This window comes from Nomascus leucogenys, chromosome 25, assembly GCF_006542625.1.
Source record: "Nomascus leucogenys isolate Asia chromosome 25, Asia_NLE_v1, whole genome shotgun sequence".
Lineage (NCBI taxonomy): Eukaryota > Metazoa > Chordata > Mammalia > Primates > Hylobatidae > Nomascus > Nomascus leucogenys.
Window position 1 is genome coordinate 17,651,732 of NC_044405.1, and position 24,843 is coordinate 17,676,574.

General features: G+C 43.3%; 1 protein-coding gene across 2 annotated transcripts in view; it reads right to left on the minus strand.

Moving 5' to 3' along the window:
• MIS18A (MIS18 kinetochore protein A) overlaps positions 1-24,411 on the minus strand; it is a 93,498-nt gene extending 69,087 nt beyond the window's left edge. The window contains exons 1-5 of one of the 2 annotated variants that reach the window (XM_003263857.1): positions 23,937-24,411; positions 20,021-20,087; positions 15,635-15,757; positions 14,909-15,005; positions 13,427-14,326 (exon numbers count right to left, since the gene is read on the minus strand). In XM_003263857.1, the coding sequence (XP_003263905.1) occupies positions 14,246-14,326; positions 14,909-15,005; positions 15,635-15,757; positions 20,021-20,087; positions 23,937-24,267 (699 nt within the window). In that variant the 5' untranslated portion in view covers positions 24,268-24,411 and the 3' untranslated portion in view covers positions 13,427-14,245. Of the gene's footprint in view, positions 1-13,426; positions 14,327-14,908; positions 15,006-15,634; positions 15,758-20,020; positions 20,088-23,936 lie in introns of those variants that run through there. The other variant, XM_030806161.1, reaches the window with a different exon arrangement.
• Positions 24,412-24,843: the final 432 nt, after the last annotated feature.

Here is a 24,843-nt window from a genome sequence, read left to right on the forward strand (position 1 = left end):
TTTAGGGGGTCACTCCATAGAACACCATGCAGATGGTGCCCCCCCTCAACGACCCCCAGCATCAGAGTTGTGCACTGATGGCCTGCAGATGAGCGGGGGAGGGAAGGAAGGCTCCATGCCGCTTTGCGTGTGGTCAGAGGCATTTCTCCCAATGCTTCTGCATCCTATTGGTGAGTGACAGGTACACAGCGGGCATGCGCAGTTTCCAGCTGAGGATTGTCCCTTTGGAGCTCATTTGGCCTGCAAGGTTTCCATTCATGTTACCTACTTGACCTCCCCCCACTCCCCATTAGGCCTGCTCCCAAGGGTGGCTGAAATTCCCAGAATTCATTATTAACATATTTTTCTTCTGACTCCACTTCCAACAGCCATTTTTATCTCTGACAGCAAGCTGGGCTCTGTCTCTGGGGCTGGACAGCATCATGCCCAGATCACTCCATTTACAGAGCAGGCTTTAGCAGACTCCTGGCTGATGCAAGCCCCAGGGAGGGGAGCAGGAGAGTGAGCGACCTGCCCCCACTGTGATCACACAGCGAGGGTTACTTCCCCCTCCACCAAGTGGGACCCTTTGCAAAGCGTTTGCTCCCTCTGCCTTTGGGTTGTCATAATTCAGAAGGCAGGCTGCTGTCTGATTAGCCCAAAACGCTCCTAGAAGCTTCTCCCCAAAAGCACCCATTCAGGCACCACAGCTTCCAAATTACTCAACATTCAATTGGTTCATAAAAATTTGTATTCCTGGAGAAAGTCAAAAAATTGGAAATAGTTTTAGTTGATTTAATAGAATTTTTTTAACAGCATTTTGAAAAAAAAAAATCATAAATCCCTATAAAAGTAAATTGCTGGCCGGGCGGTAGCTCACGCCTGTAATTCCAGCACTTTGGGAGACCGAGGTGGGTGGATCACAAGGTCAGGAGTTCGAGACCAGCCTGTCCAATATGGTGAAACCCCATCTCTACTAAAAATACAATAGCCGAGTGTGGTGGTGGGTGCCTGTAGTCCCAGTTACTTGGGAGGCTGAGGCAGGAGACTCACTTGAACCTGGGAGGCGGAGGTTGCAGTGAGCCAAGATCACGCCACTGCACTCCAGCCTGGGTGACAGAGCGAGACTCCAACCCCTGACCCCAGAAAAAGTAAATTGCTTTGGCCAGGCGCGGTGGCTCATGCCTATAATCCCAGCACTTTGGGAGGCAGAGGCAGGTGGATCACCTGAGGTCAGGAGTTCAAGACTAGCCTGGCCAACCCTGTCTCTAAAAATACAAAAAGAAATTAGCCAGGTGTGGTGGCAGGCACCTGTAATCCCAGCTACTTGGGAGGCTGAGGCAGGAGAATCACTTGAATCCGGGAGGTGGAGGTTGCAGTGAGCCAAGATTGCGTCAATGCACTCCAGCCTGGACAACAAGAGTGAAACTCAGTCTCAAAAAAAAAAAAAAAAAAGTAAACTGCTTTATAACTTTAAATGGTTTTTCACACCTTTACCATATCTAATCCTTTCAGTAAACCAGTTCAAGGTTTCAATAATTATGTCTAACTTTTGTCATGTTACTATAAATAAGAAAACTAACCAGAGGGAGTTTAAGTAACATGCTCAGGGTTCTATGCTGGGCCGGACCTAGAACCCGTCTCCTCTTTTATTCTTATTGTGTGTTCATTCCACATCTTAATCCGGGCCCAGATTTAACAGCCTCAGTTCTCCCACAAAATTCACATAATCCAGATTCATTCATTATATGGCACAAAGATTTCACTAGATGTTCAAAACTACATTGTGTGTAGTACAAAAAAGTCTAGAAACAGCCTAGTACATAATGCTGAGAGTTTGGTTAAGTGAACTATTCAATATTGTGAAATATTATGCAGTCATCGAAACAAAGTTGCAAAAGTATATTTGGTGATATAGCAAACTATTCATAATATAGTAATATAGAATATGCACAGCAAGCTGTCCTTTTTATAATTATATGTATAAATAAAATGCATAGGAAATCATGTGGAAGGATATACCCTAAGATATTAATAGTGGTTAATTATGGATACTTGGATTATAGGTGCTTTTATCATCTTCATTTCAGTTTTCTGTAGAATCTTCTAATTTTTCTACGGTAAAAATGCATTTCTTGGGTACTTTTTTTTTTCTTCAGACGGAGTCTTGCTCTATTGCTCAGGCTAGAGCGCAGTGATGTAATCTCGGCTCACTGCAACCTCTGCCTCCCGGGTTCAAGCGATTCTCCTGCCTCAGCCTCCTGAGTAGCTCAGATTACAGGTGTGTGCCACAATGCCCAGCTAATTTTTGTATTTTTTTAGTAGAGACAGGGTTTCACCATGTTGGCCAGGCTGGTCTGGAACTGCTGACCTCAAGTGATTTGCCCACCTCGGCTTCCCAAAGTGCTGGGATTACGGGCGTGAGTCACCGCACTTGGCATTCTTGGGTACTTTTTAAAGTTTCAAGGTTATTCCAGCAGGAAGACCCATCTGGTTAAAGAATAAATGTGTGTTTGGCCAGGTGCGGTGGCTCAGGCCTGTAATCCCAGCACTTTGGGAGGCTGAGGAGGGTGGATCACGAGGTCAGTAGATCGAGACCATCCTGGCTAACACAGTGAAACCCCATCTCTACTAAAAATACAGAAAAAATTAGCCAGGCGTGGCGGTGTGCGCCTATAGTCCCAGCTACTCGGGAGGCTGAGGCAGGAGAATGGCGTAAACCCGGGATGCAGAGCTTGCAGAAAGCCAAGAACGCACCACTGCACTCCAGCCTGGGCGACAGAGCGAGACTCTGTCCCCCCCGCCCAAAAAAAAGAAGAAGAACAAACATGTGTTTACACCTGGGGTAAGTACATTTAATAGTGTAAAAGTTCAATCATTTCCATCTATTTTATCTCATCCCTAACTGGCTATGGATGATAAACCCAGTTGACTTCTTTGAGGATAACCATAAACGTGTTTCACAAGCTTAATGATGTCTACTTTTAGTGAATTTCTTTAGGAAACAGAAGATTCATTATTAAACATTTTTTTCATGTCTACTATGTTGGGATTGTTCTCCCCAGAAACCTCATGTATTGCTGCTCAAACCTAAAGAGAATTACTATACTCTTTACTGGACAAAATCACAAAACCATTGACTGGGCCACCCCAAATTGTGTTCCCTCAGAGAGTACCATTGCCTCGAAGTCTTTTTAATCTATTTCTGCTTGATCTATCATCAGATTTCCCTGAGCTGCTGTTCAAATCTGTCCACATTTCTTTCATTTCTCTACTCCATTCCCACCCGACTCAGTTTCATCGGATGACTTGGCATCCTCCTCTCTCACTTGAGCCTCGTGGCTTTCACACTCCGGTAGGTGAGGCCACCTTTGTTCAATGGCTCTTTACCGGGAGGCACACAAAGTACGGTGACACGTGTGCTGGTTTTCCCAGGACAGTTGACATCTGTCATCCCGACTTAATTATTAGACGTTCCCTCTTTCGCAAATGTGCCGTGATTTGGACAATAATTTTTATAGTCCTACTGATGATGAGAAAAACATTGAAGATGGAAGCTGTTCTCAGTGGGGACTGTCTCTTGCCACTTTTTCAGCCTCTGTGTCTTGGCTCATGCTAATCTTTCTTGTACTCAGTGACAAAAATGATCTCTTGTTCCTGTGAGAATTCTGACTTTATTACTTCTTAATCTGGATGATCATCTAGTGCTTCTCAGACTGATGATCTGTGTATATTTTCTTTTAACCACCCATCTCAAACAGTTCAATTCAAATCCTCATTTCAGAGCTGCAGAAAAATACACGTGAATAAGACTCATTCTTACAGAGAAAAAAAAAAAAGAACAGGCTAGAACGAAAGTCTGCTCATTCACAGATTGTTTTCCCCCACCCAGGCTCCCTTAACAGCCACATCAGGACTGGATTCTCCCAGGTTTTCCTTCAGAGTGGAGAGAAACACAGCAGTCGTTGCCTTGGAAACTCTGCCCAGGGGCTGGCATCACGGGACTTGGCTCGCCTGCTCTATGGCTGACATCCAAAGCTGACTCACTTAAGTTTTGATTGGTTATGGCTTCGCTAAGGGGGACATAGCGATGGAGGAGAGAGGACAGGGGAACTTGAGCAAGTGAAATGACTATAGCAAGACATCTGTCTTCTTCACAGAGAGTAACTCAAATGATGGCAAAAGAAATAACCGGTGCACTTTAATAATGAAGATTCTTGATGAAATGTTGGCAGCCGGAGATGCTGTTAAATAAAATGTTCACATGCGCATGTTTTAATCCAGTTCAGAATTCCATGAGCTGATTCAAGAATTTCTTCAAGACATGCACCTGGTGCCACCTACAACTGTTCATTACACAACAGCAGCAGATGTGGGCGGCTCTTCTATTCTAAGCTTCTTTTGTAGTCTTGGCTCTCTAATGGGTAGAATATTGTCAATGTCCATCAGATTACAGATGCTTTAGATGAGCCTCTATCAGCTATCAATCGAGGTTTCCATTTCAAATCAATACTTCATTAAAATAAAACATTTCTGATTGCTTTTTTAGACTACTTTTAAAAGGAAACCTATGGAGCATCCTAATCCAACCCCTTCTTTCTACAGATGAGGAAACCTAGGCTTGGAAATGGACGCCAGGGATGTGAAATTGCTCCAGTTGTTAGAGTCTCAGTAGGACACAGACCCCAAGGCTCCAGGACTCCCAGGGTGCTGGAACCTCACAGAATACCACTTTGCCTCTGCTACATTCTGTAGAGTATAATCACTTAATGCATGAGTATTTTTTTTTGATCTGTTTCAGCAAATAGAAGTCTGGCATAAAATGTAGTTGCCTGAATTCACTTTAAAGCTTTGGACAATGTTGTCATCTAAATAATGTTCTTTGGATGTCTTGACCCATAACAAGACAGCACTGTTCCTTAATCTTTCCAAAGGAATCTACAGCATTAATACAGATAGAGGGTTCCTGCAAAGTCTCGTGTGAGTCAGACACATTAGCAAGGTGATCAGAAATGTACTTATTCCAGAAGACTGCCACCTCTCAGCTGGCAACTCCAAACTGAGCTGGCAAACACAGCATTAAGGACTCAGAAAGCATTGGGGGAGGGGATTTAGTAACAAATCTGAGTCATGAAAACAGAAAACTGAAAGAGAAAACACAATTAATTTCCAGTGTAGAATGCTAGTGCCTTGTGGAAAATCCTGTGCGAGTGTAGATGTAAGCAATTTTAGGGACGAATACTGAAAAAGCTGTTAGCAGTCTGATAGGGGCTGCATCGGGGACGGGGCGGGGGGGACTTGACTATTATTTTATTTTAATTAAGAATCTTGGTTACAAGAGTGAAGGGATAAAGTCAGGTTGCAATGAGGCAACCTTCGTGTTGGACAGGGCCTCCTGCAGCTACTGAGTTTCCCACTGTGGTTGTGAACAGGCTGGACACGATGAATGTTTACATGGTGAAATGCGGCCCCTTGTGGCCTGACTGGGAAAACAAAACAAAAAAGTCCGACTCGCAGCCTGAGAGTGATACTAACCTACTTTACAGCGTGTCAAACAGTGACACTGAAAAAATGACTACGGTACTCAGCAAAATTAGTAATCACACCAAAACGCACCAACGTATAAAAGAACCATTTTATTCAAGAAAGCCGGGAAGAACTGTCCCCTAAGCCAGCTCGTGTCACACTTGAACGTGCCTGGAGACCACCTAGCATCTTGTTGCAGCAGCACAGGTTTGGTTCAGCAGGCCTGGACGAGGCGTGAGGGTCCGCATTTTATTTACTTACTTACTTAGAGATAGGCCTGTTGCCCAGGACGGAGTGCAGTGGCGAGATGGCAGCTCACTGCAACCTCGACCTCCCAGGCTCAACCAGTCCTCTCACTTCAGCCTCCAGGGTAGCTGGGACTGCAAGTGCACACTACCACACCTGCTAACTTTTTTATTTTTTCGTAGAGTCTTGCTGGTCTTGCTATGTCGCCCAGGCCGGTCTCAAACTCCTAGACTCAAGTGATCCTCCTGCCTCAGCCTCCCAAAGTGCCAGGATTTCAGGAGGGAGCCACCGTGCCCAGCCAGGGTCTGCATTTCTGATAAGCCTCAGGCAATGCCCACGCTGAGAGTGGCCAGGGGCTCGAGGGAAGGGTTGGCCAGGTCTCCTCTATAAGGGCTTCCTCACACCAGGACTGCAGGCCTCTGGAGGGCATTCTCTGCCTCGCCTTGGCCTCCCAGGGGTTACAATTCTTTCCCACACCCAAGCACCGAGAAGCCTGGGGAGCCACTTTTCTTTCGCATCTTCCACCTCCAGGGACTCCTTACCTCACCTCGAGGTCATCATTTCCCCCTAAGAAAGAGTGTCCTGTGAGGAGACCGCCCGCTGCCTGACACTTCCTTAGCCTACTCTGGACCTTCCTACTGCAGGAAGCAACCATTCCAGGCCGGCATCTGGCTGTGTCTTATGGATTCCGCATTCATGAAAGCCACAGGTTTCTTTCTTGATCATTGAAAGCGGCAGGTGGTTTTCAATGCCATTGCCTCCAAGTCTTCTCTTGGGATGTGCATGTCTGAAGGTGGCGTTAATGTGTATCTGCCGGACTTCTCCCTCGCACCCAGACAGCGCGCACTGAGGCCCACTCCAGCATCTTGTTTCCAGTGTCAGAGTGGCATTCACACCCCACCCTACCCCCAATCCCAAGAATTCATTGTATTTGGTTATGAAGAAAATCTTTAATACAAAGTATTTTTAACCCAGTGTGGGAGGAGAAAGACAGAATAAATACAACAGTAGAATGATCACAGATGGGTAATTACACATGTAAATGAGCTCAATTTGGTAAATTTCCCTTGAGTTCCTATTTACCTGATTAACATTTTATGCTAGCCCCACAGCACCACTGCAGTTTGGGGTACTTTCTTTTTACTCTTATATGTCAATTCTGAAATATGAAAAGCAATTTTGAATACTTTGGTGGAACCATTTTTCTCAGCTTATTTTTTTTCAGATTTTTCCATTTACCATCATAACTGGTCTACAAAGTATGAACTGCCTCCAGTGTACAAGGTCCCACAACATGTTGGATCTCTGGAAAACACAACCCTAGTATTCCAGGAACAGTTCCCACAAAACTAGAATACAAAATCTAAGTAATAAGGTCAGACCATGCTGAAGTCATTTAAGAATAATGAAGTGGGAGAAATGACATCTGGCAGAGAAATCAGCAAGGGCTTCCTGGAGGAAGTGGCACTCAAGCAAGATCTTGAAGGACAAGAACTGTATATATAGAAAAGGGTCAGGTGTGAGACACAGAGTGTACACACGGCATATTCAGGGGATGTCTGCAGATCATTAGAAACTCAGGACCAGGGACCCGGGGAGACAATTGCGGGCTGTGGGAATTAGAGACACAGGAATGATCATTGAAATCCTGGCAGGGCAGAAGTATCCAAGAGAGACTGCAGAGAGAGAAATGAGGGCAAAGGCAGAGCCCGGGAGAAGCAGGAGGATGGTGAACTCCAGCAAAGCAGCAGCAAGGAGGCAGGAGGCCACTGGGCAAGTCGGACGCCATCCATGCCCAAAGGATGAAAGCAAACTTGTTTGTTTTTGGTTTCATAAAAATTTTCAAACAATACACAGGCCAGGTGCAGTGGCTCATGCCTGTAATCCCAGCACTTTGGGAGGCCAAGGCAGGAGGATCACCTGAGGTCATAAGTTCGAGACCAGCCTGAACAACATGGGGAAACCCCATCCCTACTAAATATACAAATATTAGCCGGGCGTGGTGGCATATGCTTGTAATCCCAGCTACTTGGGAGGCTGAGGCAGGAGAATCACTTGAACCCAGAGGCGAAGGTTGCAGTGAGCCGAGATAGCACCACTGCACTCCAGCCTGGGCGACAGAGTGAGACGATATAAAATAAACCACACACACTCAAAAGTGCAGATATAATGAACCTGCACCCATGCCCATTCATAATTAATCAGCAGAGATTAAGATGAGGGCCATACTATCCCTTTCGCTGTGTGGTTACTTTACCGACATTTTACCACAAACCCCAGGCCCCATGGCATCCAGCCCCTGCATACATCATTATGCCTCACTCAGAAATGCGGGCAATCAAGAAGAAAATGTTAAAGGAGAGGACAATTTTAAATTGTTGGAAATTTTAGCGATTTCAGAAAGACAGTATCACTTTGTAGGAACTCACTGGCAACCTTCAAGAGAGTAGTTTCGGCAAGATGCCTGGAGTGACAACCAAAGGCCCAGCGTTGAAGTCCTGAGTGGGCAGTCAGTGCGGTTAAAAAGAAGACAGCAGTTCAGCGAGTTGCCTGGGCCACGGGAGGGCTCTTTGTCACCACGATGAGATGTAAGTATGCTTGCAGGTCAAGATAAAGAATCAATAGAGTGGTTAGAGAATGAAGATGTGAGTAAACAGATGCTCGATGCAGCAACATTCATTTGTTCCATTGAAGATGGAATGAGCACGTATTACCGGGCTGCATTCTTTTTGGCCCAGGCCATGAGACGGATAAAATCCCTGCCCTCGTGGAGCTAACACTCCAATGGCGGGACAGACATTAAACCAACAAACAAATGTAAAATATAATGCCCAGCAATGATAACCACAATAAAGTAAAAGAAATGACTCGAAGGAGGTGGCACACGACACAGCCAAGAAGACACATGAAGAGGTGAGGGCCTGAAAGAGGGGCCAGATAGTACCTCTGGGCAGAAGAGGGGCTGGGGATCTGGTAGCCAGAGAATCTCAACGGAGGGACAACTGCAGAGGAGGGAACTCATGCTGAGTTCACCGTGTTCTATAGAAGAAAAAGAGAGAAGCTCAGGATTTCCGAACCCTTCTAGACGCTAAGATTGCTAATACTATATTAACTGACGCAATGTCCCTTTATGTGTTTTACTGCTAAAAAACAAGCTCAGAGTGAGGGAAGAAGGCAGCCATGCACAGAAGGAAGGCACTAGGTCTGCTTATTAGCCAAGTGGGACTTCAGACAATTTAAAGTCTCTGAGCCTCAGTTTCTGTATTTGTAAAACGGGTATGATGCTTCCTATGGAAGAGGGTTCTGTAAGAATGAGGTAGTAACACACATGGAGCCCAAGCACAGTGCTCGGCACCTCCTAGATGATCGTTAAGTGCTATCTTAGAAAAGAAAAGCCATCCCTAGGGAAGCAGTTGTGACAGTCAAAAAGCAGCTGTCCTGTTTTGAGAAAAACCCTTGGAAGGCTTCCTAAGGTTTCTCCTCAAAATGGCTACATGCTCTTCTTTTTGGTTCAGAAAATGTTATGCAATCAAACACACGTTTTACTTTCTCAAAATTTCTACTGTTCTCAAGAAGCCCCCAAAATGACAAGCCCCGCAGCTCCTGGTAAGGGTGGACAACGGTTAATGGAGAGAAACGTGAAAGTGACAACAGACGACATCCTGGAAAGACCTAAATTATCTCATTTCCTCAAATCCACACAGTTGGTTCATGGTCTCACTTCCCCCCTTTCAACATTTCTCATTTCCTTTCAGGGTTACCTGAATTAGAAGGTTGAAGAGCCCTTGAAGGGTCACCTTGTCCATCTCTGCCTTAAAATTAGATAGAGAAGAACTAAAAACCATGGTGGTAATTGTTCAGGGAAAAAAAGAGTTATAGAGTTCATTTAATTTTGTTAAGCTAATTAGCAGAGGTCGACAGAGCCAACTTGAAGGAAATGAGGCCAGTTCTATTTGAAATCACATTGAGGCCAATAAAACTCTGGGCCCCAGCACATCCATTCTTCATCCCATCCTCCCCTCCCTTCTCTACCTTTGAGCTTATCACTGGGATTTAAACAGGTGTGACTATCCCAAAGAAACTACAACTCTGTAGACTGGCCATGACTGCCCTCATGATTAGCTGCCTAAATAATGAATTAGCCTACAGATAGAACTCAGCTCTCACTAAAAAAAGTAATGATCAATACCCAAAATATGTCAGATTAGATCAAAAAATGTTATTCTCCCTCAGTTCAAAAGTGATTGCCAACGCACTGTCTCTGGGTGTTCACTGGCAAGCAACTGCCCAGTTATTTATCCTATCTGGGGACAGCAAAATAGATGTACATAACATCAACTACTTATATAAAATTTTAAGTCATTTGTTTCAGGTATTTTGGGTTTTCTCCAGGAGAGAGGGAGAATGTGGCTGTAATCCGTAAAGTCTTAGAATGAGACTGGGCACAGTGGCTCACGCCTATAATCCCAGCACTTTGGCAGGCTGAGGCGGGCAGATCACTTGAGGCCAGGAGTTTGAGACCAGCCTGGCCAACATGGTGAAACCCTGTCTCTACTATTATAAAAATACAAGAATTAGCCAGGCGTGGTGGCACACACCCGTAGTCCCAGCTACTTGGGAGGCTGAGGCCCAAGAACTGCTTGAACCCAGGAAACAGAGGTTGCAGTGAGCCCAGATCGTGCCACTGCACTCCAGCCTAGGTAACAGAGTGAGACTTCGTCTCAAAATAAATATTTCCAGACATGGCTAACTTTAAAAAAAAAATGAGTGTCATTTTAGACGTACTAAACAAAAAGATGTTAGGACTTGTTCTTTTGGGTGTTGAAGAGAAGTCACTTTCTCTTTTCAACTTTAAGTCAAACAGTACAGAAGGAATACACAGCAATATGCTGCAAACCCAGCTGGGGTGGGGGAAGATGCCTTCATTTTTTTTTTTTAAGCACTTTCTGATTTCTCAGGTGTAAATATCCCCGTCATGGCCAATTGCAAGCTACCAACAGTTTAATGACCAGCTGACAAAATTCCTGAAAATTTAATAATTGGCTCTCCCCTGCACACCACTGGAGCTAGACAAAGAGGTGACTGGTCTAAGATTTCTTTCACGCCCTATCTTTTATTTGGTTAGTAAACTCAGTTGTTAAATAAACCACTAAAAAGTGTGAATTTCATACCATATAATCACATTTAAACAAGCTTTTAAATACGGTTCTCATCCTAGGTGATCATTAAAACTCAGGTTATAAGATAATATTCGATTATATAGAAATATTTTTAGGAATTATTTTAAGTGAAAATAGTGTGATCAGTATGATCCCAAATTTGAATATAAAAATGACTAGAAGGATATACCCCAAAATGTGAATAATTATTAATTGTAAGATTATCTGCTTTATTTTCTTCTTTGTGCTTTTTTCTATTTTTCAAATTTTGTGCAATGTTTACAACTGGAAAAAAATAAAGCCAATAAATGTTACATAGTTTAGAAAAAAACATATAGCATTTCAGATTATGTCATTAGAATCTTACAAATAGACTGGCTAGAAGACTGAATCAGATTGACTCTATTTAAATAAGGCTAAATCTTTATCCTTTATTTTTATGATGTTTTACTGCTTTCAAAGTACTGTCATATGCATTATCTAATTTGATCATCCTTGACGCAGGGAAGACAGGTTATTATACTTTCATTATACAGATGGAAAAACAGATGATTACATGATTTGCCCCTGATCACATGGCTAATAAAGCAGTTAAACTGGGACTTTGACCCTGGATTTCTGGTTGCTACCCCCAAGACCCTCCTTCAAAAACAAGCTGGGGGAAACTTTGCTCACAGCTCCTTGGTTCAAGAAGTTCCTACTGAAAAGCTAGATCTGATTCTGCAAGGGGTCCCTCTCCTGGTCTTGGGCGTTTTCAATGTTCCATGCTTGACTAGAATCAGCCGGGTAGGACACATGCCATTCAGGCATCGATGCTACACAGAACGATGCGTCCTGTGGACTCCTTAGCTTGGAAATGTATGAGCATGACTGGAGAACTTGCCAAGGACAGCACCCACACTCTGGGATGAAAACCATGCACAATGTTCTACAAACACCCAGTTACAACAATCTTTAAAGGCCGCATACCAGGTTCTGGAATCAGTTTCCATATCTGCTCCCTAAAGAACTAGGGAGTGCCCTTTATGAAAATGGCCGAAGGAATAACTTCTGGGGAGATCTGTCTGAAGCCTCTGCTGGGTCCCGTGTGGTTTGGGCTGGGACATCCGTCTCCTGCTTCTGGACCCTTACTCCTGCCCACAGGCAGTGCTTCCCCAGGGCTCATTTACCAGAAACGACCACACACTGGGTTTTCCAATTACAAGAAACAAAAACTTGTTGCCTCAAGTAGCAGGTTTTAGCAGGTGGATATATGGGACAAGTTAAACACACACACACTCTCACACACACATGTTCTGATGAGACCTCACAGAAAGCCAGAAAAGCCACGCCACCAGGCTTCAGAGAAACAGGTGGCCCAGGACAGGGTGGCCCAGAACAGGGGAAGGCCCCTCTCCCGCCAGTGTCACCATGCAGCACAGACAGGATGCAGCACTCCCACCTGGACCCCAGCCTTGGAAGTCCCTCTCACTGTGATGGCAAGGCCACCCCTTCAGGGATGCCACAGGTTGAGGCCAAAGATGAAGACTGTCTTATGAAACACAGTGTTTGCTGGATTGACTTTTAGATGCTTCAGTGGAGACCATGTAATACAAATGTGTGCTGGCTTCTGTCTGCAGCCCAGGGGAGCCTCGTTAACTTCATGTGAAGAACCCTAACAGGAATACACGTGCAGGGATGGAAAGGTAATCAAAGGCCCACTCTAGAGGCAGCCACTAAGGCATGAGCTACATTTATCTTCTGACCTGTAACAGAATCTTAATTAGCACCACGATATTAAAAATTACTTTTCATTGGTGAAATGAGTTTTCAAGATGAGTGAACTGGCTACAAATATTGTACAGCCCCTTCCCTAGTATCAACAGGGTATAAGGAATCGGGGAGCCAAATTGCCTAGGGCTTTGGAATGGAATCCGAAAATGCTTGCTGGAGTACTCTGTAACCTGCACAACCAGAGAGTTAGCTGAGTCTTGTGGCTAAAATGCTCTCTCATCTGTTTGGAATGCATTTTCACACAAGGTGCCACCAAAGCACCTAAGAGGACAGACACCTGGGACTACATCAAGCTTACTGCAGCTGGATGTTGCCTTGTTGCCAGTGGGTGTTGACATTTGCTTACACAGCACCACAGTCTGCTAGTGGGAGAGGAGTCTGCGAGAGAGAACGCCTAAAGGACTCACTCAAATTTAACTGAGGTTGTCGACAATCTCTCAGAAAGAACACAAGAATCCTGCATGATCCAGTCAATGTGACTTAGGATCTTTCGCTCTGAGAACTTTAGTATTCTCACAAATAATCAGGGAACTTCTGAGCAGACGCTGAGTGAGTCAGTCATACACTGAGTACTGTTCCGTGACCTAACTCGCAACCAGAAACAAAGGGGTCTGGGGAAATTTGGGGTTACCTTTATATTCCTGAGCAGGCCTTTCACACTGCCATGCTCAGTAATGTGTGGACTTCACAGCAGCAGGATTTCTGATCTCAGTTAAATACAATTCAGTTTGTAAAAGTCAATCTTAAAGCATTTTGTTTTAATCTTTATTCTCTTCAATTATAAAAATACATACTACAAAAGTTTCACGTTATAGAAAACAGAAAAATCAAAAATTCCCCCAGAATCCCACCCTCAGAGATGGTTATTCCTCTTTGGTATTTCTCCAGGTTTTTTAAGCATATAGTAGTACATAAGCAGGAAAAAGTAAAATCCTACTATACATATGCAACGGCTCTTGAGCAAGTTTTCACATGGTTCTGACAGATCATTCTGACCAATTTCTCCAGGGAACTTTATGCGTTAGTTTTCAGAGAAGATTCCATGACACCGTGGGTAGACAAACCTCTAAGACTTTTCTTATCATTTATAATAAATATTGTCCCAAGTGTTAAAGGTCAAATAAAGTTTTTAAAAATAGTAAATAAATGTGATACAGAGGAAAAAAAGTTCAAAAAATCATCCCAGTTTCTTATCAAAATCAAAACTCCTAAGTCCCAATTCCAACAAGTACCATAAAATGGCTTTAAAATGGGATTTTGAGAAACAATCACTTCTTCACCATAAAATATAGCTAGAAAAGTAATTCTGCAATTTTGGGTTTTGTTTTTTTTTTTTTGAGCAAGGTCTCACTCTGTTGCCCAGGCTAGAATGCAGTAGTGGCATGATCAAGGCTCACTGCAGCCTCGACCTACCAAGCTCAACTGATCCTCCCACCTCAGCGTTTCGCATGCCTGGCTAATTTTTTTTTTTTTTTTTGTAGAGACGGTGTCTCACTATGTTGCTTCATTTAACAAATAAGGGGAGGAAGGGCGGGGGCAGAATGGAGGACACAGACTAGAGTTCAGCTTTTACAAGTGGCAAAGGACAATTTGGATTCGGCCTCCCACAGCTTCATTTGTAATGCTTTCAAGACATCTTCCATCTATTGAATTGAAAAAATAAAAAAATAAAGAAACACACATATAATTAAAAATTATACATGGTTAAATATAATTAAGATATACACTTAATGCAATTTTGGATATGTCATACATTACATGGTAGATATTCAGTGTTTAACAAAACTATTTAGAGGCATAAATTTTTTTAAATAAAGCATAATTCTATCAACAGTAGTTCTCAACCTATAATCTACATCTCTCTCATACAATCATCACCATCTCACCTATCTGGCAATGAGAAAATGTTAACATCCAACAACAAGGCTACTTATACCACAAGAATTGAATCAAACAAAATATTGATTTGAATCAAAGATGTATTTCTAGCTTTGCAGAGTTCGAATATATAGTTTTGATTTTGACATGAAATGTCTTCCTTTTTTGTTGATTAAGCTTTAGCTTCATTTGAGTTCCCCAAAAATCAACTTTACTAACAACTGAAATAAACACACTCTTCCTGCGATCAAAACAGATGACATTATGAGAATTATCATTTGTGGGGGAGCACTTCCTCACTGACAAATTGTTCATACAAAGATATAAAATGTACAGAATAAAATTACCTGTGTTAGAGACTTTTCTATTTCAACTCTGCTTTCAAGATTAAAAAGCTCTTTATCTTCTGACACAATCTGCTTTTCAGAGGACCCTAAAACATAACTGAAGTACGGTACAAGGTTAAAATACAAGCTGGGTGTGGTGGTGTGCACTTGTTCCCAGCTATTCAGGAGGCCGAGACGGACGGATCATCTGAGGCTAGGAGTTTGAAACCAGCCTGGGCAACACAAGACCCCGGGCAATATGCCTGTAGTCTTAGCTACTTGGGAGGCTGAGGCAGGAGGATCGCTGGAGCCCAGCAGTTCAAGGATGCAGAAAGCTATGACCACAGCAGGGCACTCCTGCCTGGGCGACAGAGTGAGACCCCGTATCTTAAAAAAATAAGTTTTAAAATACATAAAAATTAAAAGCTGGGGGCGGGCGGCAATATCCTACTGAACTACATTCAATTTTTAAAAACAACTGAATATACTTTTATTCCAAAAAAATTTCTCACAGTGTTTTCTCCTACAATTTAGAGTGTCTGACTTTTCCAATACCAAATAAAGATGCTTCTTTAAAGGTCAAAACAACAACAACAACAAAATTACTGGCTTGTTAGAAATCATTACTTGAAAATATATTTAACCAAATAGGATTGATTTAGTTCTGACACTTCCGTGCCAATTTCTCTGCAAACTTAACTTTCTGAAACACCAGTTGTGAGGTAAACATTTATATATCAAACTTACCTTTCAATGGCTTCAACACTGAGGCAAAACAAGTCTCTCTTGTAATCAAGATTCTTGGGCGTGCATCTGTACACGTAGCCAAGATTGAGTGAGCACCCCGCGCAGCACAAAGTCTCAAGGATGCTGCAATAAAGAAGTGTCTTGCTTTAGGAAACAAAGCAGCAACTCATTGTAATAAAAATCTCACTGTTAAAATCCATAAACACTTCAGTTTCTAAAGTATGCTATTCTCACCACACTAGGTCATACATAAAGGATAGGAAAAAATGGTAGTAAGATATTTACAATAAAAATGTAAAGACAGTCATCTCCAGGCCATGATGCCTTAAGTATCAAATGACAAGGGACATACAAAAAAGTGACAAGAGAGGATATTGAGGTGGTGTTTTTCTAGAATATATTCCTCAATCTGGTACTAATGTAATAAAGTGGAGAATAAATATTTTAGGCTCGCCAGCCATATGGTGTCTGTCACTACTCACCACGGCCATTGTAAAACGGAAGCACCTATAGACAATACTAACTGAATAATCTGTGTTCCAATAAACTCGTATTCACAAATGGGTGCCTGCCCCATAGGCCATAGTTTACCAAACTCTGCTCTAGTGGAAGGTAATACTGTTTGGCTTAATAAAAAAAAGTCTCTAAAGTTAGATGACAATCCATGTAATTGTTCCTTCATTCTAGTTCTCTCTCAACTCAGGTTCCACACACCTGAATATACCCTCCCCTAAAGCCTATTCATGTCTCCTTAAAACCTGGCTTAGAATCCAGTGTCTCCCAAACGCCTTGTTGAACTGACCCATCCAAATTTACCATTCTATAAATATACTAAAATTACCATTCCAACACACAGCAAAATGACAACTGGAGATTTAAATCTAGTAGTGATCACAGTAGTAAAACATACACTACAAACGATTTTTATTGCAAAAGTATTCTAACTCCTACTCAGTATGTGAAACAGTTGTCATCACTAAATATCCATTCCTGCTGTCAAGCAAAAGGGAGCTACCCAAGACTCACAGCTTGGACTACATCATTGTTTACTTACAGATACTGAGACGCTGTTAATTATTACAGCAACATATGGAACAAATAAAATGGATCACCATCTGATTAAGTCATGAATTCTCACTGATGATGTGATTAGCTGGATAGTATGCCACTGATTACATATTTAGTATCTATGGGCTTTTATAAGCTTCTATACTTTTTTAGTTTTATAGTAGAAATGGTCTCGCTATGTTGCCCAGGCTGGTCGCGAACTCCTAGCCTCAAGCAATCCTCCACCGTGGCCTCCCAAAGTATGAGATTACTGGCAGGAGCCACCATACCCAGCCAGCTTGTATAAATTTTTATATGAGAAATATAAAAGCATGTCGGTAAATCCCACCTAAATTACTCACAGTGAACAGGCAAACCTCCATGCTATATATCAAACTCATTACCATTATGAGACCGCCTCACACCATTACCAAGACAGCAAACTAATATGTAATGTCATCAGCCAAGAAAGGACACTCAGAGAAACCAGAGGCTTGAACTCCCCAAATACACCGAGCCATGAATAAGACTGTTTTATCCCGAGTTATCAAAATCAACCTAAACACCACCAAAAATAGGAACAAACCCATTCACACTTTTAGAATCCTCTTGTGGAACAATGAAGAGATAGTAGCTACTATTAAGGCAGCATCTTTCTGCTTTCACAGTTGGCAAGAATTTGGCCAGCATTCACCCTTTTCATTGAACAATAACATTGAGAAGGCAGTGCCAACAATCGTAAGGTAATGTTAGACAAGGAATAATCCGATTGTAAGATCCTCAACAAAGGACAAAGTCAGACTTAACAGAGAAAACAGCACTGCTACCTTCACAACGTATTTCTAAAGCCCACAGTGCTCTTGCTGACCATCAGCAGAATGGCTCAGGCAGGTATTCCACAGGATGGGCCTATCAAAAAATTCGCAAGCATCCCAAAGCAACATGGGAGCGTGGAGCACACAACCCTAGTGAAGTCCAAGATAACTGAAGGCAGTCTAATCGATGGGTTTAGGTGATACAAACAAACAGTATTAATAACTCTGGACCAAAGAGAGTGAATTCTCTATCAATCCTGATTAGAAAAAAGAAGAAAGTCTCGGTTTGGTGCTAGACTGTCTTTGACACTTGTCTCATAGTCGCAAATCTTTTAATAGTAACAGAACAGATCTCAGGCAGAGAACCAGCCAGGCAACAACATCTCAACTAGAACTAATAACATTTGTTTTCACTGTAATTATCTTCAGAGTTACTTTCTAGTTATGGCAAATATATATTTATGATAGTAAAAATAATCCTTTTAAGACAAATTTAAATAAAAATTTTGAGTTGATTTAATTTTAAAAATTTAGTATGTAATAGCACAGTTGGTAGCTGGTATGCAAACAGGACAAAAATCATGGTGATACCAAAATGGCTAGAGCTAGGAAGTGGAGAAGAAAGAGCACTTCACAGGCAGTAAGGATAACAAGCATCGTCCTAGCTCTTACTGCTAATTAGTCCTGTGACCTTAGCAAAGTTCTAGCCTCCCTGGGCCTAACTTTCTTCAACTACAAAATGAGAAATGATTTGAGGTGGGTTTTCCAAAATTTTATGGCCTGTATGCCAGCACCACAATTTTTGTCACATCCACAAACTATCTGTACTATTACTAATTTATCTTAAATGGAGAAACTATTTTTTTTTTTTTTTCACTTTTATGGAAGAGACACATAGGGCAAAGGTTACAGAAGGGGGACACAGAGCTTCCAAGACCTTTCTAGGTACACCACCCTCCCGGCATCTCATATTCACCAACCTGGAAGTTCTCTAAAACCCATGGGTTTTTTGGAGGTTTTGTAACACAGGCATGATTAATTAAATCATTGCTGATAATCCCTAGCCCCTCTGCCCTCCATGGAGGTGGGAGAAGAGGTTGGGGTAGGGCTGAAACTTCCAGCCCTCTAATCATGCCTTGGTCCTTCTGGCCCCCAATCCTGAAGCTACATGGGAGCCCCCCAGCCACAGTCACCTCATTAGGATTCAAAATGACATTATTATCACTCCAGAGATTCCAAGCATCTTAGAAGCTCTTCTGTCAGAACTGGGGACTAAGACCAAACATGGTAACAAAAGATACCCTTATCACCCCATCACTCAAGAAATTGAAAGGGTTTTAGGAGCGAGTAAGTATTGAATGTTTCTGTCCCCTACCACATGCATAAGTTGAAATGGTAGCTCCTAATGTGATGGTATTAGGAGGTGGGATCATCAGGAGGTATTTGGTCATAAGTGCACAGAGTAATTTTTTTTAAATTGAAATATACTTTATTTGATAGGATACTTTAGCATCACTAAAAATGAAAAGCCAGTATTTGTAATACACATTAAAATGTATACATATTTAATTTTTGTTTAACTGTGTACCACCCAAAGTTATTTCATATGCAAGTGTAAGATACAGTTTACATTTGGAGCAACAATTATATAGGGCAGCACTTCCCGCTCAGTTTGCTCAGGCGTCACTATGGCACATGGGTGGCAGGTATGGCAAGATATTTGTCCCCTCAACCCTTGAAGTAGCCACACAGGGCCTCAGATGGCTGGAGCTCCTGTGTTGTCTGCTCTTGCCAATAGGCTGTGTGTGTGACGGCAGCATATATGTGTGCCATAACATGAGAAAGGTGGCAGCATTAGCCTAAGGCACCCTTTAACACTGAGATTTTATAATACAGGTATTTCCTTTTCTTTTTTTTCTTTTTCTGAGACGGAATCTTGCTCTGTTGCCCAGGCTGGAGTGCAGTGGCAATCTTGGATCACTGCAACCTCCACCTCCCTGGTTCAAGTGATTCTCCTGTCTCAGCCTCCTGAGTAGCTGGGATTACAGGCCTGCACCACCACGCCCGGCTACTTTTTGTATTAGTAGAGATGGGGTTTTATCATGTTGGCCAGGCTGGTCTCAAATTCCTGACCCCCGGTGATCTGCCCACCTTGGCCTCCCAAAGTGCTGGGATTACAGGCGTGAGCCACCGTGCCCGACCTTCTTTTTCTATTTTTACTTTCAATTTTCTTCAGAACCAAGCCCAAAGATCCAAAAAGAGAGCGTCAGAATATGCTTTTAGAAATCTAGAAACTCTAACTTTTCAATATCTAAAGGTGACCACAACCACTCAAAAACTGATATACTCCATTCTAAAACAGGATATAGAAAAACAAAAAAAGAACTGATATATGCGAATGACTGATCTTTTACTATCATGAAAAGTTTTATCCCAAGTAATCTTACTACTAGTAATGACCTTTTAAAGATTTTTATTAAAAAAAAATTTTCTAACATATTCATATAAATACAGTTTTACTCACCAACCATTTTCCTTTTCACGTTTGGATAGCTTCTGTTCCTTATCCACAGAAACATTACAGGAAACACCTAGAAACAGAGAAAGTAACATTAATTTATTAATGTGGTTCGTTATAACATACGTGCAGAGAATTTCTAATCCAACTTTTTAGAACTCGGAGGACAAAAAATAAGCCCAAAGTCACACACACACACGAGTGGTTCAAAACTAAATATACTGGGGTCTTCTGGGAAAAGATGGCAGAATATGAGTTATTTCCAACCGGTGCAGTGGCTCACACCTGTCATCCCAACACTTTGGGAGGCCAAGGTGAGAGGATGGCTTGGGGCCAGGAGTTCGAGGTCAGCCTGGACAACATAACGAGACTCCATCTCTACAAAAAAAATTTTAAATAAAAATTTAAGAAAAATTTTAAAAGGTTATTTCCTTCCTTTCCCTGAAAACCACTAACGTTAATAGAATGGCTAAAATTAGAGGGAAAAATTCATTCCACAGTAAACTTGGAACCATGAGAATCTCAAATCACAGACTGCAAAGAATTATCTGCCAGATAGTGAAACTGGGTTCCAAACCTAGGAAGATGCAAATAGCCAACACATATATCTCCAGATTTCAAACGCAGGGCCCATGTCTCTAAAAGTAACTGAGAGGGTCTTCAGGATCCCAGCCATACATCTTTTACTTGAACAATGACTTGGACAGAGGTCACTGCTGGACTCCAGAGGCAGTAGCAAACATTCCCAAAGAATCCAGGTCTAGGACACACTAAAGGACAGGGTAGAGGGTGAAGAGAAATGAAGAAGGGACATCAGACCTAAAATGGCCAAAACAGACTCTTGATTTCACGGCCTCCTACAGTCTACCTTAACTCGGTAAACTCCAACTCCATCTACCTGCTTGCTCAAATCAGAAACCAGGGTGTCATGCTTGATTCTTCGTCTCCTCATCCTGCTCCCCCGTATCTACTCCACTGATCCATCCCATCAATTCTACCTCACAAACCTCACTCCAGCCCCCAAACCACCAGCACCGCCTCTTGCCTGGACTACTGCCCTGGCTCTTCATTGACCTTCCCACTTCCATACTTGTTCCTCCTTCAGTGCTTTCTCCAAAGAAAACGCAGGGTCACATTACTCCCCTGCCTAAGCTAGCATAATAACGTACTCACTAGAACAGATTCTAAAGACTCACTAGTCTTTAGAACAAACTACAACACCTTGCAGTTTCTGGTCTCTTCCTTCCTCCCTAATTCTTAACTTTATTCTCTTTGACCATACTCTAGTCTCAACGCTTTTGCACCAGCTGCTCAGCACCTGTCAAAAGCAAAGAGCATGACCAAGAACTGTACCTGCAGCAAAGCTAGCATTCACGTATAAAAACAGGAAAATAATCCCAGCACTTTGGGAGGCCGAGGCGGGCGGATCTCGATGTCAGGAGATCGAGAACATCCTGGCTAACACGGTGAAACCCCGTCTCTACTAAACATACAAAAAAATTAGCAGGGCATGGTAGCGGGAGCCTGTAGTCCCAGCTACTCAGGAGGCTGAGGCAGGAGAATGGCGTGAACCCGGGAGGCAGAGCTTGCAGTGAGCCGAGACTGCTCCACTGCACTCCAGCCTGGGCAACAGAGCAAGACTCCGTCTCAAAAAAAAAAAAAAAAAAAAAAAAAAAAAGGAAAATATTTTCTAGCACATAAACTGGAAATTTTCTTGGAGATGTGGACGTGGGGAACACTAACGATTAATCAAACAACTCAGGAATGAAAACGCTGTTAAGCAGCTTTTTTATGTTAATGAGTACTGGAGTTGGGAAAATAATTTATATAAACATTATAGGATCGGGTGCTGTAACTCACATCTGTAATCCCAGCACTTTAGGAGGCCAAAGCAGGGGATTGCTTGGGGCCAGGAGTTTGAGATCAGCCTGAGCAACATAGCAAGAGTCTTGGCTCTACAAAAAATTTAAAAATTAGCCAGGTGTTAGTGTGCGTCTGTAGTCCCAAGCTACTTGGGAAGCTGAGCCGGGAGGATAGTTTGAGTAGGTGTTCAAGGTTACAGTGAGCTATGATTGCGCCACTGTACTCCAACCTGGGCAACAGAGGGCTGTTAACCCACTATAACCCTATTAAAAAAAAAACCTATTAAATAAATAATCCTATTTTTAAAAATCATAGTAAGGCTGTTATAGCTACAGAACAGAATGTAAATGTACAGAATGTAAATGTATAAACCTTGACAAAATGAAAATAATTAAACTAATTCAAATTGGGTAAGGAAGGAATGGAAATGAATCCGAGTTCATTTATTTGTCTTTACTGGGAGGGTGAGGAGGTGTTAAATCCTATTATCTAAATCTGATAAATCAAAAAATGTATAGTTCTTTAAATTTTAAACTGTTTACTATTTTAGAACTATGTTTTAAATTTAAAAGCTATTAATATAAAAATTAAATAACAAAAATAACAGCCTTTCTATAAGTAAAGCAAAACAACGAAAAGCGCCCACATGGCAAAAAATACACTCTTTTGAAACAAAGTACAAATAAAATGAAAGCTGTAACACCAAACACGTTATCCCTTAAAAACATGTAAGCAAGCTAACCTCATTCAAACAAGGAGCTTTTCCTACTGGACCAAAAATCTGCATTTTTTTTTTTTTTTTTTTTTTTTTTGAGACGTTGTCTCGCTCTGTCGCCAGGCTGGAGTACAGTGGCGCAATCTCGGCTCACTGCAACCTCCGCCTTCCGGGTTCAAGTGATTCTCCTGCCTCAGCCTCCGGAGCAGCTGGGATTACAGGCGCACACCACCATGCCCGGCTAATTTTTTATTTTGGCGAGGCTGATCTGAAATTTTTGTATTTTTAGTAAAGATGGGGTTTCACCATGTTGGCCAGGATGGTCTCAATCCCCGGATCTCGTGATCCGCCTACTTCGGCCTCCCAAAGTGCTGGGATTACAGGCCGGAGGCACCGCGCTCGGCCTGGTTTGATTTTAATAGGTGCAAAGAGTTAATCTCAACTTTCAGTTAACTAGTGGACACTGGTGTGCTCCTTTACTCCCAGTATTACACCAAGGAAAATGTTCCAGAAACGTCGCTAAGCCGGTGATGAATTTCTGCCATCGAAACATTTACAGTATTCAAAGAGAGAAAAAACTTCATCTTGAAAAACCACAATCCAAAAACAACAGCCATTCTTACACCAATTCAGAAAAAATATGCGAACCACTTTATCCCTAAATACTGCAAAAAAAAATCAGCCAGGTGTTAGTGTGCGTCTGTAGTCCCAAGCTACTTGGGAAGCTGAGCCAGGAGGGAACAGTGGAACAACAGAGGTAACTGGTAGAACCAGGATTAGAAACTAATTCCCGCCTTCTTCTGAACTCTTCTGCTATATCCTCCTTCCTCGCCAATTTTGATGAGGTCGTTGGTGCTTTTATTGCAAGTTTCCTTCCCTTTCTCCCTCTTAGCACTGTGTTCCGACAGCTCTGCGGCTCTATCACTGGAGACTGTAGAGGCATCCGCTGATCCACCAACAGCCCGCTAATTTCTGTGGGGGGTAATAGTACTGGCTGCACCTCAAGCGCTTACAGTCTACTTGACCATTTGTTTCTCTTTCTTTAGGGTCTTTAAAAGTGTATTCTTTGTTGCCCGTTGTTTCTAAGTAATGCTCACGATGATGCTGACTCAACCGCTGCTCTTCTGGGATCGGCGACCCCAGAAAAGAACCCGCCGCCCGAGAGCCAAAGTGGAGGGGTGACCCTCCTCCCCTTTTCCTGCGACAGCTCACACTCTCAAACCTTTTGCTCTTAAAGTCCCTGGGCAGTCCCAAGGAGCCCCCGCCTCCTCCCGGGCCGCCCAGGCGCGGCACCCCTGGAAAAAAGCGAGCCCACGCCCCCCTGCCCGGCTCGACCCAACTGACAGCGCAGCAGGATGCAGTTGGTGTCCTCTTGGCTGGCCACCCAGCTCAGCGAGTCGCCCAGCGGCCGCCGGCAGCCGGAGCACAGGAACACCAGCGGCCTCTCCTCCGCAGCCGCCGCCTCCTCCAGCCGCGCCTTCTCCGTGTCGGCCACCGACGCGTCTTCGCTCATGGAGCTCCACATGCTCGCCCACTTCTGCAGCAGCTGGTGGCGGCTCGAGTCTTCTGAGAGTCTCCTGCCCAACAGCGAGGAGTCGCTGCATTTGCCCTTGTCGCCGCACTCACAGCCGCCAGCGCATCCTCTGCTACACCTCAGTGACCGAACGCCCGCCATTACCTACAAATCGCCCGCGCCCCAGAGCGCCACGGGAAAAAAAAAACCGCCGCTGTCCATGCGCGGGGCGGGGCGCGGTGGCGGCGGCCGAGAAGGGGCAAACGCCTTAAAGGGGCGGGACGGCGGGCGGCCTCTAGTGCGCATGCGCGCCGTGTGGGCTGGGCCTGGGGTGATAGTCACTGCGCCTGCGTCAGGTTTTCCAGCCTGAAGAAATTGATGCTGCAGACCTGTTTGCTTGTCTTCCTAAGGATTATTCACCCGTTTCCGTGGGAGGGGCAGCGTCACTGAGAAAGTTACGGGCTGCAAGCTTGAGTGTCTAAGAACCACCTGGCGAGCTTCTTAAGCATATCGCCAGGATCCATCTTCACAGACTCTGGTTCAGCAGGTAGCAGGTAGCCCGAGAATCTGCATTTCTAACAAGCTCCTAGGCGTGCCCACGTTGTCAGTATTGGCAGCCCAACCTTTTTTTGGGGGTGGGGGGGAGTCTTTCTATGTTGCCGGTCGCGAACTCCTAGCCTTAAGCGATCTTCCCGCCTCTGCCTCCCAAAATGCCAGGATCGCAAGCGTGAGCCACAC